At 57.2% G+C, this 13,804-nt stretch overlaps 1 protein-coding gene across 2 annotated transcripts; it reads right to left on the bottom strand.

Annotated features, from left to right (window-relative positions):
- Positions 1-414: 414 nt before the first annotated feature.
- On the bottom strand, positions 415-12,057 carry NLRC3 (NLR family CARD domain containing 3). Of its 2 annotated transcripts, none has more exons than XM_075436366.1 (18): positions 12,018-12,057; positions 11,267-11,527; positions 8,448-10,188; positions 8,073-8,159; positions 7,255-7,338; positions 6,874-6,957; positions 6,304-6,387; positions 6,116-6,199; positions 5,544-5,627; positions 4,587-4,670; positions 4,094-4,177; positions 3,904-3,987; positions 3,565-3,648; positions 3,181-3,264; positions 2,981-3,064; positions 2,659-2,742; positions 2,370-2,453; positions 415-1,901 (listed from the first exon to the last, which is right to left on the bottom strand). In XM_075436366.1, the coding sequence occupies exons 1-18, from the start codon at positions 12,022-12,024 to the stop codon at positions 1,811-1,813; spliced, it is 3,279 nt and encodes a 1,092-aa protein (XP_075292481.1). In that variant the 5' UTR covers positions 12,025-12,057; the 3' UTR covers positions 415-1,810. The 2 variants fall into 2 exon arrangements, with proteins under 2 accessions (XP_075292481.1, XP_075292480.1); XM_075436365.1 differs by having other exon boundaries at positions 11,379-11,527.
- Between the last annotated feature and the right edge of the window lie 1,747 nt (positions 12,058-13,804).

Raw genomic sequence — 13,804 nt, 5'->3', positions numbered from 1 at the left:
TTAACCCCTTGTTTCCTGGAGCTCCAAGGCATGGGAGCTGTCTTGGGGTTGTTGATCTCTCTCTCCATTGGTGTTCCAGGTAACGTTTCAGCTCAGGGGTAGACACAGGCTTTGGGCAGAGCTGGACCTGAGCCTCAGTTTGCCTGGAAATGATGGTGAGAAAGGTAGGGCTTAAATCACTCAGCATCACTTATCCTGTTGGAGAGCGTGCACCAACCCCTAACATCTCACAGAAAAGCCATGAGACCTCCTGTCACGCTCTTGGGGTCTGCAGCCGAGGCAGTGGAGCACAGTGCACCCCAAACATCACACGTAACGATCCACATCCAAGAGAGGACAGCAGCACAAGGCATCTTGTGAGCTAGGAACCGATTTATTTCCAAGTATGTACATATCTCACAGCTCAGCCCAGCGTTTCTCCAGGGTCAGCCCACAGCGGTCCTTGAAGCAGTCACTTGCTGCCCTAACTGCAGCAGCATGGCTCGGGGTGGGCTCTGGCTGGGGTGGAGTGGGGAGAGGCGACAGTGGCTGGACAGGGGTTTCAGGGGGTTGCATAGTTTGGCTACTGGTCCACCTGCAAATCTGGCACCTTCTGGAGAGACACGGGGTCTCTGCCACACACACGAGGGCATCAGCTGGCACCTTGGCTTTCAGCAGCTGCCTGCCCAAGAGGTGACCTGCTAGAGAAGGACACTGCCTGCAGTTGGATCTGTCGGGAAGACACATCCCAAGGTCACACAGCTTGTCACCAATGATAGCAGGAGACCCAGAAAGTCCAGCCTGTACTGGAGAAGCACGACTTAGTGATAAGGCAGTGCTAGTGTAGCACCGAGACGTGCGTGCTGGAGACAGCCCGTCCTCGTGCAGTGCTGTTCCCCTGACAAACGCCCTCCCACTCCTCCTCCTGTTCTCCTGAGGGCTCTTTGCTTCCCAAGGTCTGTCTAGATGGTTCCACTCCTGCGCCTTGGGATGCCTGTCTCTTCTGAGAGGCTTTGATAGCGAACAGCGCTACCAAACGCTTCAGTTGTGCTCGTCCAGCACCACCCTGTTACTGAGGGCATGGCAAACGGCACAGGTTGCACTCGCTGCCTCGAACCCTGCTCTGAAGTGCCCAGATCCAAAGCACCGCTCTCATCTGAGCAAGGAGATGGCAAACCTCTCGTCTCTCTCTCGGGTTTCAGCGGGAGCCTGAAGCACTGGGCTCTATGTAGCCAGGTGAGAAGGGGCTGCTGTGAATCCTGCCTGTGTTTCACCCGCTTCTCCTGGGATCCCTGCCAGAACTAGAGGGAGAAGAGCTGGCACAGGGAGCAGAGACCTAGAGCCCTGGCTGGGGTGCCGCAATGTTTGCCCACAGCGACTTGAGCTGGAACGAGAGCAGAGCTCTGGGGCGGTCAGGATGTGCCCCAGTCCGGGGCAGGGTCTGAGCACAGCACTGTAACCCCGCGGAGATCACAGGAGGGGGTCACTGCACCAGCGGTCACCCATGAAAACAAGAAGGGCTGGCATGTGGGATCGGCCCCCTCCTCCCTCCTGTTTGCATTTCGCCCATTCCTTGAAGCTCCCCCAGGGCCTGGATGAATGGGGACATGGTTGCGTATCCCTCAGCTTTCAACACCAGTGATTCTTGACCCTTCTGCACTGCTGATCTGGAGACCCCGGGTCCTCCTGGGCTGTGCCAGGGAGCTCAGGAGTTCTCCTTGCCCCAGTTCTCCTCTTTGAGACAGGCGGGCAAGGGGCCGAGCAGCTACCTGCAGAGGAACACTGGCCGAAGGGATGCACCAGGCCACCTCCTTGCTGCAGCTAGGCAGCCTCACACATCCACAACGCAGTCGGGTGAGTTTGTCCGGATAGCATCGGAGATCATCTTGGCTCCCGACTGGCCAATGTGGTTCCCCTGCAAGCTGGGAGCAAAGAGAAGAGGAGTTCAGACTCGGACATGAGGCAGAGCAGGATGTTTGGTGGGTATGAGAGACGCTTCCCAGCTTTGCACCAGCATCCAGCATCATCTGCACCATCCAGGAGCCCTTGCTGGGACCCCAGTCACAAGGACTCTGGGTTTGAGAGCCCAGAGGCAGCCAGGTGAGAAGCTGGAGAAGGCCCCTACAGAGCTGGAGGTGCTGATCCAGCCCGTCCCTGTGATATTTTGGAGAGTATTTGGCTTTTGGGGAGCATCACCAGAGAGGAGCTGTGGGGTCTGGAGCTGTGCGGGGATGGTGGCTATCATGCCAGGAGGAGAGGAGGGTGCTTTGCCCCCTTGCCGTTGGGGAGGTCCCTGTAGGGCAGCCAGGACTGTGCCAGCGGTGGGGAAGGTCCCTTGATGGTTCCTGTGGTCTCCCCGGTCCCTGCCTTACCGTCAAGCAGCCACTTACTTCACGTAGGTGAGGCCGTGGTTGCCCTTCAGAGCAGTGGCGATGCAGATGGCTCCGTCCATGCCCAGGGAGTTTTCCTGCAGGCTGCGGGAGGTGAGAGAGTCAGAGAGCACTGGCCAGGGAGACATGGCCACCAGGAGGGAATGCACACCGTGGGCGTTGGGAAAAGCCACCAGCTCGAGGGTTTGCCCTGCTGAGAGCTGCTGGCCTGGCCATCCCCTTGCTGCTCCCTCCAGGAAGGTCTGGAAAGGCTCTTTTTTTTTCCTGCCCCGGGGAGGGGGGTACTTACTTCAGCCGGCGGAGGCTGCGGTTCACCTTCAGCGCGTTAGCCATTGCCTTGGCCCCTGACACGCCGATGGAGTTTCCCCGCAAGCTGCGGAGGAAGGCAGGCAGTGAGGAAGGACAGCCCAGACCAGCCCCATGGTGTGCATGGGTGAGGGGAGGAGGTGGAGAGGTGGCCCCACACCAGAGAGTCAAGGGACAGGCAAGCCAAGTCTGGTAGGACACGGTGCAAGGGTGAAAGTGGTGCTGAGCTAAGGACCAGGGTCTTGGACACCCCCAGGGAGTGGTGTCGCAGACATGCGGACTTGGTAGCCCCACCAAGCACTTACTCCAGGATCTGCAGGCTCTTGTTAACCATCAAAGCTTCTGCCAGGGCTTGGGCACCAGTTGCACCAACTGAAGCTACCTGCAGGCTACGAGAGAACAAGGACCCTTCAGCGCATGTTGTGAGGTGGCTGTGGTGTGCTAATCAGAGAAGCTAATTAGACAGGCTGTGATACCAGAGCCCTGCTGCAGCCTGGATACTCACTGGAGATCTGCCAGGGTTGTGTTGACCTTCAGCGCGGCGGAGAGGGCGGCCATTCCCTCATCTCCAATGGCGTTCTCCTGCAAGCTAAGACATGCAAGTGCTGCGTCTGCCTGCGGCCCGGGCACCTGGGAGCAGGGAGGCCGGCAGCGAGCAGAGGGCAGTGTGTGCCGGGCTTTCCCAAACGGCTTGGGAGGTCCCCAGGTCACTGGGCTCTTACAGGATCCCCAGCCACGGACACGCAATAGGGGCACAGGATGGACTGGAGTGCATGGAGAAGACAGCAGGCAAAGCCACCTCCCCTGAAGCAGCGTGAGGGCAGAGTCCCTGGGCAGGTCCCAGTAGTAGGACACTGCCTGGGACCTGCCCGCCCATGTCCCCACTTACTCGAGGCTGGCCAGGCTGCTGTTGGACTGTAGTGCTTGTGCCAGGGCCGTGGCAGCTTTTGCCTGGATGAAGTTCCACTGCAAGCTGCAAACGGAGACAACAGGAGGTGAAGCACGGGGCTGCGAGGATGCCCCGATCCCTGCAGGCTCAGCACCCATCCGCTCCCATCCGGTGTGGTGCAGCGCCGGAGGTGACCCCTGTGCAAGACCATCCGGGATGGCACGGCACACGTCTCATGGAAGGGTGACCCGCTCTCACAGCCTGGATGGGCTGAGGTCCAGGAGCAGTGTCTTCAAAAGCAGGGGCTTCAAAACCACCCAGGTCTAAGGGGAAACTCACTGGAGGGACGTGAGCGCCCGGTTCTCTTTCATCGCTAAAGCGATGGCCTTGCCGCCTTCATCATACAGCAGGTTCGCCGCTAAGCTAGAGGCAGGGGACAGAGGACGCAGGTCATGCACACAGAGTTTGGGACAAGTCCAGCGACACCACGCAGCAGCGTGGGTGCTGTCCTGGGGCCCGTGGGACTTACTCCAGCTTCCTGAGGGTGCAGTTGGTCCGCAGGGCACGGGCGATGGCGGGGCCCCCCTCCTTGCTGATGGAGTTCTCCCGTAGGCTGGGGAAAGACACAGGGGTGGGGAGGAGCAGCAGATGCAGGGCATTGCCTGCTCCCCCCTGCAGCCCCCCTCACCCCCCACTCCAGGGCTGAAACCATCTATTGCCACAGCAGTCTGGCTGGCTTGCATCCCCATCAGCTTCTGCGTCTTCCATTCCCTGCGCATCCCACAGCTGTGAGCACCGATGCCATCGGGGCTTTTTCCCAGCCTCCCATCCCTGCTGCCGTCATTTCATTGCCAGACAGGGCTGAACTGGTGCAGAGAAGATGCTTGCAGCCGGAGGAGGGACAGAGGCTGCTTTCAGCATCCCAGAGCACTTGTGGAAACCACCAGGCCAAGGAAAAATTCTTGCATCCTGTGTCCTGGCAGCAGCTCTTGGCCAGGGTGGCCAGAGGGACTGTCACTTACTTGAGGTTGATGAGTCCCTTGTTGGAGCAGAGAGACGCCGTCAGCGCGGTGACCCCGGCGCTGCTGATGGAGTTGCTCTGGAGACTGAGACAAACGGGGGAAGGTGTGAGGGCGGGCCAGGCTTGGCATCGCAGGTAGGCTGCGGGGTCGTGTTTGGGGTGAAATGTGCCCATTTGCCTGTTTCACTGAGAAAAAGGCATCTCCCAGCCATGGGAGACAGCGTGGAGCCAAGGCTAAAGGACCAAATTTGGGAGCAGCCAGGCCAGGATCAGCATCTCCTTCTCACCACGGCAGCACCAGCCCCACTAAGCAGAGGCAGCGGGGTTTGCTGGCATGTCAGGGCAGCCATGTCCCCAGCCGGCTGTCACTGCGGCTGCAGTTCCTGCAGTCTTTGGGTCCTTGTCACACCTTTGGAAGCCAGTGACAGACCCAGGACACAGCAGCTTGTCCCCAGGAGCCATTGGCCGCCTGCTCTGGCTGGGTGGGAGGAATGGTCCCCTCTGGCTGCCGTTCCCAAGGGGGGTGAAGGTTGCACCATCCCACCGTGACTCTGCCAGGCCCCAGCCTGTTACGTTCCTTGTTAGACAATTCCCATCACATTTGAGAGAGGGAGAAGGCCAGAAGCTGCCGATGTGCTCCAAAAGCAGAAAAAAAATTGTCATCTGGGTTGAAGATTAACTTCTTCAGTGCTCCCTTGGTGAAGCCAAGGCCAGCCCTGCTGCTGCCGGCATTGCCTGCGGCTGCTGCACAGTGCTTCAGCCTGCACAGAGCACACATGGCCCTGTGCCACTCCATGGGACACGGAGTGGGAGAAATGTGGGGTGGATCTGGGGTGGTACGAGGGGCTCTAGGGGCAGGGGAGGGAGCCTGGAGAGGGAGGGAGGTGCTGCTGGCGTGAGGAGGCTGGACTGGGCTCTGTTGGGCAAGCAGGGGACCAGGCATGGTGCGAGGGCTTACTCGAGGCTGTGCAGACTGTGGTTCACCTTCAGAGCTTCAGCCAAGGCAACCGAGCCGTTGTCTCCTATCGAGTTGCTGGACAGTCTAAGACACAAGAGGAAGAGCAGGCGTTACTGGCAGCCACGCTGCAGCCAGCTTAGATCTGCCAGCAAAGGATTCGTCTCCCCCAGGCTCTTTCTGCTCCAGCAATAAGCATGAACTTGCTGCAGTCTCATTTCCAACCTACATACACCTCTGTTCTTGCATGTTGGTTTTGAGCTGAAACAGCTTTTAATGTATCCACAGGGCTTGGAGACCTGCCGCTTGCCTCTGCGGGAGGGAAGACTTGGCGTCTCGGTTCTCTATGGGGCTCCCTGCATCCCTGGAGATATGGAGAGCATCTCCACAGGGTCGCACTGAAAGCAGCGCTGCAGTCCTTTCCCCCCTCCACCCACACCAACCCTCTTGCGCAAAGCCAGCAGAGTCCATCCTGCGTGCATCGCATGGCCCAGCCCCTGCCCATCACTCCTGCCCGTGGATCCCGGGAGATGTGGTGCTGGCATCGCCGTCCCTCTGCGCTGTGCTGCTCTTACATCAGCTCCTTCAGGCTGCAGTTCCGCTTCAGCGCCTCCGCTATTTTCCTCGCACCGTGGGCTCCGATGGCGTTCTTCTGCAGGCTGCAAAGGTGAGGAAGGCATCTGTGAATATCGGGTGCCCCATTGGTGGCACCTCGGTCTGCTGGGTGGCTGGGAGAGGGGGACAGCAGGTCCTGGTCACTCACTGCAGGGTCATCAGCCTGTGGTTGGTCAACAGGGCCTCGGCCAGGAAGGTGGCACCTTCCTCCTTGATGGTGTTGTGCTGCAGACTGCAAGGAGAGAGGAGCAAAGCCGTGCATGGCAGCCACTGCAGCGGGGTGAGGGGCCATGCAGGGGTGCAGGGTGGTGGTTGCCTGCCCTGGCGTTTGCTTGCCCCCATCCCTGGTGTGAGAAGGGCGGCTGGCCCCTGAGAATCCCTGCCTGGGGGTCTGTCTCCCTCTTCTCCCATGGGAGGTGTCTCCTCCCGTGCACCTGCACCCTGTGAGGGATGGACCTGGACCTCAACCTCAGCCTGGACCCACTGAAGCTGAAAGGCAAGAGGACTCCAACATCTCTGGCCCAGGGCTTCCCCTGTCACCGGGTTTCTGCCGGCTGCACTGGTGCCTGCTGCGTCGCAGAGCCAAAGCGGGTTGTGCCCAGGATCTCCCCACCTTCTGGCCCTCAAGGTGGGGAAAACCTCAATGGGACAGGAGAGGGCTCGATGGGGCTTGTCTTGGGGGTCTGCTCCTGGAGGTGCTGCAGAAGTTGAGACTTACTTCAGGGAGAGGAGGACTTGATTTTTTTTCAGTGCATCAGCCAATGCTTTTGCTCCAGTGGGACCAATGCAGTTGCTCCGCAGGCTGGGGCGAGACGGGCAGAAAAGCCAAGGTTAGCAAAGCCAGAGTAGCGTGTGCCCAGTTTAAGCCAAATGTCTCCACGTGGCACAATCTCAGGCACTGCTGAGGTGGGACATCAGGCATGCAGTTCACAAGAGTCAGGTTCACCTCTTGAGCAGTGGTAGTAGTGGTGGCTTTGGGGGCTGGAGACCCTCCCCAGCTCACCCAGGCTGCGTGGGATCCAGCCCAGCTGCGGCCAGGGGAATGGTTCCCAGCAGGGATCATGTGCATGGCAGGAGCTGGTAAAGGGGAAACACTTACTCCAGCACCATCAGGCTCCTGTTCACCAGCAGCGACCTGGCCAGCGCTTTGGCTCCCTTGTTGCTGATTTGATTTTCTGCCAAGCTGACCAGAAAAAGAAAAAATGGGTATTTTTCAGGGGGAGAAAGAGGCTTTTGCAACCCTGGTATGTCCCAGGACGCAGCTGGGATGGATGAGCAGAGAAAAGCCACGGGGAGCATTTGGTTAGTAGTACAATCATGCGAAGTGGTGGATGCTCCGAGGTCTCCTTTCCTGGGATGGACATCAGGCAGGGGATTGCAAGGACAGGGTGGAAGGGGAGTTTCTAGACTTAAAATTCATTTGTGTTGTGAAAAGGAAGCTCAGATCGCAGCATGGGGGACTCTGCACACAGCCACAAAGAAGGGCAGGGAGGTGGGGAAAGTGGGGACCCATCTGTCTGAGGTCAGGCATATCCCTGTGTGGGGATCAGGAGCCCGTCCCCTCCATACATCAGATGTTCCGTGCAGAGCCTCGAGTGTCCAGCAAAGAGCTGTGACCTTGGGAAGTAGCTTGTTGGGATAACCCATGGATTTTTACACAAATTTTTAGGAACAGTGAGGAGGCAGCAGTCCCAGGAAGGCTGGGCGAGACAGCCTGCCCAGTCACTGCAAGGACACGGAGGGTAAGGTCACCATAGCTGTGTACAGGAGATCGTGTGGGGCTCTCCTTGTCACTAGGCATCTCGGGGAGCCAGTGGGAGAGACGTTCCTGGAGGACCCTCACCCTGGTTCCTGAGGTGCCCCCAGATCTGCTCTGCATCCCCAGGAACAGCCTGTCTGCCCTGGGCCAGGTCCTACCTGAGCTTCTGGATCTGGCAGTCCTTTACGCTCAGCACGCTGCCCAGCAGCTCCATCACATTGTCCTTAAACTGGTTATTGTCCAGCCTGGAGAAGATGCAAGGAAAGAGCAAAAGCAAGCATTCTGGAGAACAAAGAGTGGAGAAAAGACAACCAAGGACTGCACAGGAACACAACCCCCCCATGACATCTGCCCTTCACAAGGGCAAAAAATAAACCCCTCCTAGCACAGAAGCATGGTGACCCAGTGCCATCCCCAGGGCAATGCTCTGCTGATGGGCAACGTGGGTGGGCCCATGTCTCCCATCGACACCCAGGATTTTGAGTCCCAGCGTCCCTGCTTGCTTCTCCCAGTGCAGTCCCAGCGGGACTCACCTGAGGTTGTGGCAGAAGAGGAGCTGGGAGAGCAGGCTCTTACAGACGTTGTAGGTGAGGCAGTTGGAGAGGTTTGTCTCCTCCATGCAGACATCAGAGACCTGCAGGAGATAAGCCAGGGCAGAGCAGTTCACGGGAGTGAGCATCCCGGCCAAGCTTTCATTCTTCATTGCTTCTTCCACAGTCTTAGCGATCTCTGTGTGCTGAATTTCATACAGGCAGTGCATGGTGTTCACTGTCCGCGAGGAGATGACATAGTCGGTGTTCAGGCAGCCCTGGAGGAAGCTGATTGCTTGGCTCCTGAAGCTGTTGTGCTCATCCTTCACCAGCAGCCACCCAGAGAGCAGCTTGTTCACCTGCGGGGAGAGGAGCCCAGAGAGAAAGCGCACAAAGATGTCCAGCTGTCCATCCTCTGCCTGCAGCGACCTCTGAACAGCACTCTTGAAGTGGTTGAGGAAACCCAACTTGGGCCAGGACATCCCGCTCTCCGTGAAGAGGTCAAATATTGCCCGCTTTGCGGCCGTGTAATAATAAATAGCTGCTAGAAACTCCTGTATGGTTAAGTGGGAGAAGTAGTAGACTGTGAAGGACTGCAGCTCTTCTTTGAGCAGGAGTCTACTGCACAAGCTGCTCTGCAGCAAGGAAAGGTCGATGCCGTACGCCTTCATGTCCTGCTCGTAAAACACGTATTTCTTTTTGAGCAGCCCATAGAAGGCCAGTCTGCCCAGGCTGCCCACTATCTTCTTGCTGTTGTTCACCGCTTGCTCGATCCTGAGTGTTTCTTTTGGCTTTTCCAGCCAGTCGCTGCTCAGAGCCATTTTAAAATAATAGGAGTAGACTTCTGATAGGGTCTTAGGGACAACGGTTTCTTGGGATTGATCAGTGCTGTTTTTTAGGTAATAACCAATTGAGGAGCCAGAAATCCAGCAAAAGCCAGGAACGGTGCACATGATGTGTAATGACCTGTTAGCCCTGATGTGATGCAGGACTTGACTGGATAGGTCTTTGTTGTCAAGGAACATCTGGTCCAAGCAGTCCTTCATCTCCGCAGCTCCAAACCCTCGTATTTCCGTCATCCGGTCAACAAGCCCGCCAGGGATTTGGCTGGCTGCCGTTGGCCGTGACGTGACCCAGACAGAAGCCTCCTGCAGTAGGTTGCCACGTATAATGTTGGTGATCAAGTTGTCCACTTGTATCTCCTTTTTGGGATCTGTGCATACTACCGTGTTGGAAAAATCCAAAGGGGTCTTGAACTCATCCAAGCCATCAAGGATCAGCAGGGTCCTGGCAGCTCCTGCTGAGATGCAGTTCGGCTCGGTGATGTGAGGGAATGCCGAGCGGATGAGCCTCTCAGCAGACAGCTTCTCGTAAGTGTTGAGCTCCCGGAAGGTGAGGGGCAGCACAAAGATGATGTCCCTGTTGATTTCCCCCTTTGCCCAGGTGTAGACAAACAGCTTCACCAGTGTGCTTTTGCCAATTCCGGCCACTCCAATGGTGACAGAGATCCGAGGTGGGATGCTGACTTTGGAGAGAGGCAGGAAGAGCTTCTCCAGAGGGATGCTTTTGGTTACATTTCGTAGGCCTTTGGTGGCTTCAATCTGCAGGATGTCATGCTCCTTCTGCTGGATATCGGTCAAGCCCTCCACCAGAAGCAGGTTTGTGAGTCGCTGGAGGGGACCTGTCTCCAAGCCATTCCCATAGTAGCTTTGGAGGCTTTCCAGGTGCTTTTGCACCATGGGTTCTGCACAGAGGGAAATGAAACAGGGGTGAGGAAGAGGATGATAACCCCAAAGGCAAATGAGAGATTCTGCTTCACTTTTCTGCCATGCCCATGCAGAGGGGGAAATTTCAGGGAGCCCTTACGCCTGGGCAGGAAGTTATGTGCCAGGGTCTTGAGGGCACTAATAGGCTTCAATGGCCCTGACTAGCCTCACCCATCAGTCCAGGAGCCCATTTAAGCTCAGCTCTGGGCCTTCAGCCCCTGCCTAAGATATGCTGTTGGAGCACTTGTCCACAGCACCATTGCGCCTGCACCTGCTATAGACCTTGTTGATCTGGACCTTCATCTTGCACCTCATCACTCTGCACTTGCCTGGTGACCACTGGACCATGTCTGACCCTGGCTGCCCTCACTGGACCTGATCCTGATGTATGGATTGACTTCCCAGTTTGACCTCCAGCCCTCCCTCATCACCATGGACTTGTTTGATGAGTTGGACTCTTGGTTGAACCTGGTGACCATCTCTGGACGTGACCTGCTCACCTGGGTCAGGTACCACGGCCCCTGGTACAGTGTATTTAAACCCTCCAGCAAAGGCTGGACAAGCAGGGGATGGTGCTGCGAGAGATTCAGAGCAGACTCCAGCCAAGGCTGGAACCTTCCAACCAGCAGGGAAACCAAGGAAACCTCTCCTACCAAGAGGGTTGCAAGGAGAGCCTGAAGTTGGGGCAGCCACCAACAGATAGGGTCAGGGATGCCCAGCCGTCCTCCTGCCCATCCCCGTGTTCCCAGACCAGCTGCTGGGAGTGATTGGTGTGATCTGGACACTGAGGACATTAAAGACTCCTAGTGAGGTGTGCTGAGGGCAACGAAGGGTCAGGAGGAAGGTCCCTCAGACATGGCAGAGAGCCCTTGTCACCCCCTAACTGTGTCTTTCCCCAGCAGAGACCCTGAGATGGCACCATCACTTGCATGGACACTCCCATCGGAGCTGCCAACGATGCCCAGCTCTGTGCACATCTTGGGGTGATCCAGCAACTGCCCACAGCCAGGACATGTGTGCAGACACCCCTTATTGGGTCCGAAGAGGACTGCCTACCATAGACAGTGATGTGAAGGTAGAGGTGGGAATTGGTGGTCTCAATGAATGTCTGCAGGGATTGCGAGGCGTAGCTGCCCTTGCCAGCCAGGACGTCCACCACTGCCCTCACCTGCTCGGGCAGGGAGCTCGCCTCCTGCGCCCGGCCAGCCTCCTCTGCCGTGAGGAGGTCCAGCTTCCGCAGGTAGCAGATGATCTCCTCCAGGAACTGCGGTGAGATGGACCTCACCAGCTGCTTGCGGTAGCGATTGATCCAAGCCTCTGTGGGAGAGGAGAGCAGGAGAGTTGTGTCTTGAAAAAGCCCTGGGCAGGCTGCTCAGGGGTGATGGGGAAAGGCAGCAGTGCAGCACCCCATTTGACTCTGAAGGTAGTAGGGGGTAAACTAGAGCCCTCCAGAGTGACCTGCCAAAGTCCTCCCTGAGATGATGCCATCCCAAAGCTGTGGCAGGCTGTTTTGTTAGGAGCTGCTTGGTTAAGGCAGCAGCTATCAAAATTGGAGTCAAAGAAACCAAAGAACGCAATCATGAAATGACATTTCCTCCTGGAAAGCAAGCCCGTGCAGAGATAAAAGTCTGAGCAAGATCATTTATCTTCAGAGACAGCCATTCTCCTTATGTCAGCACAGTGGTCCCCAGTTCCTTGGACTAGGAACTACTGTCAATGCTCACACCTTGGTGCCCCACATTGTCCCACTTTTGAATCTGAAATTCCACCAGGATGATGGATCTCCAGCTGCCCAGCCACCACTCACCTTCCATCAGAGGCCTCCCGTGACATGGGCAATGCCTGGGTGAGGAGAGCTGCGTTGGCAGCAGCACGGCCGTCCCATGGACCAGGGCTTCCCCCCAGCCGGCTCACAGCATCGGTTGAGGCTCCTCAGCCTTTATCCATGTTCCTGGTGGAAGAAGAGGAAAAGCATCAGGAGCAGCGTGGGTGGGAGCCCACCTTGAGTTAACGTGGTGCTGACTGTGGTTGAGATAAGGGTCCCTTCGTCAGCTTTTGGCTGAGACCAGAGTCCCTGGTGCTGTGGACCTGGCAGGGGCAGAGCCGGGACCGTCACGCTGCACATGTTTGTCCAGACCTCATGTGCTACAAACCTGGTGCCTTCACCACCACCACTGATGACAGAGCCTTCCTCGGGCAGAGTGATTGCATTAATTACCCTGACGATGCCCCGGTGCCATCTGTGGGCCACCTAGTGAGTGCCTGAGTGCCACCGCTGTCACCGGAGGGACAGCAGGGCTCTGAACCGCTTGTGCATTTTCCTTCTCTGTGTTGTCAAGGAAGTTGTGGGGCAGCAAGCACAGAGATGAAGGGCCTGTTTCAGTTTCGAACACACCTCACCGCCGTCCACAGCCTCCATCAGGGTTTGCTGAGCGTGGCCAACACCACATCCTGTTGCAGAGCTCTGTAGATGCTCCACTTTTGGCAGCACTCACACAGAGAAGGATCGTCTACCTGCTCCCTCCCCCTTGGCTGCTGCCAAACCACGCTGAGGGTTTGGTGTTTTATTTTTAAGAATTGTGTCTGCTCACTGAGTCCAGTTGTTTTTGTGAGCACAGATGGAGAACGAAATGCCTCCACGTCTGAGAGTGCTCCCAGCTTCACCTGTGTTAGCAGATGTCACTGTACCATGGCCTCTCCACCAGCCCCAAAGTCATCTCCAGGAGCTGGATGTGTCCAAGGGGGAACTTCTCAGCCCCAAGCAGTGATGCAAACAGTGTCACAGTGCCCTGGCCTGTGTCCTGGCACGGCATCCTTTCCTCACCTCCACCTGGCCTACAGGATGCTCTAGATCCATGCGATCAACCCCATGTGTGCCAGTCAGAGGCATCACAAGGAGCTCCCTGCCCACAGCCAGCGTTTTCTTTGCCCAAATCCACTCCTGAGCGGGATGTGGGCACCATGAGGGTTTCAGTGCAGCATCGCAAACAGTAACTCTTCTTTCTTTGGCCAAACCCAACCTCTTCCAGGGAGGAAGGACAAATGTAGCTTGTCCAGGGAAACTTGGTAGAGTTTCTGGTCCATGGTGTTAGGTCCCTGGTGCAAGGTCAAGGTGCTTGGAACATCTCCTTTGCAGCCTCTTCTGTTCATTCTCCTGCCAGGAGATCCCTGCTGAGGTTTCTTTCTCCCACAGAAAATGCAAGGGCTCAGCCAGCTGCACGGATGGTGGCAGGGCTGCAGGAGGGAGGACCAGGCACAGCATCTCCCAGAGCCGAGTCCCTCACAGACCCCACTGCCTGGATGTCTCATCGAGACCCCTTTGCAGCACATCCTGTGGAGCCAGGTAAGTGTCCGAGACTGGTGACAAAGCACCAGCCCATCCCCATCTGCCCAGATGGTGTCACATGGGGCTCAGATAAGCCCTTGTAGGGGCCGGGGGTTGCTGTTGTAGTTGTGTCTGAACCCACAGCCTTTGTCTCCAGGAGGGAAACCCAGGTCTTTCTTCTCTTCCTCAGCTGCTCAGCTCTGACTCCCTGGTTCAGAGGTGGCAGAGGTCCACGCTCCCCTCTGGCAGTGATGGTGGCTCCGCAGCAA

The sequence above is a fragment of the Opisthocomus hoazin genome, chromosome 15, assembly GCF_030867145.1.
Source record: "Opisthocomus hoazin isolate bOpiHoa1 chromosome 15, bOpiHoa1.hap1, whole genome shotgun sequence".
Taxonomy (NCBI): Eukaryota; Metazoa; Chordata; class Aves; order Opisthocomiformes; family Opisthocomidae; genus Opisthocomus; species Opisthocomus hoazin.
This window is presented reverse-complemented; position numbering and strand designations above follow the sequence as displayed.

What these genes read in the sequence shown, in the direction of transcription:
- NLRC3 (XM_075436366.1), bottom strand. An exon ending in AGCAGCCTGGCCAGCCTCGA is followed by an intron (nt 3,265 to 3,564) that starts GTAAGTGGGGAC and finishes TGCATGTCTTAG; the next exon opens with CTTGCAGGAGAACGCCATTG. An exon ending in ACAACCCTGGCAGATCTCCA is followed by an intron (nt 3,065 to 3,180) that starts GTGAGTATCCAG and finishes GTTCTCTCGTAG; the next exon opens with CCTGCAGGTAGCTTCAGTTG.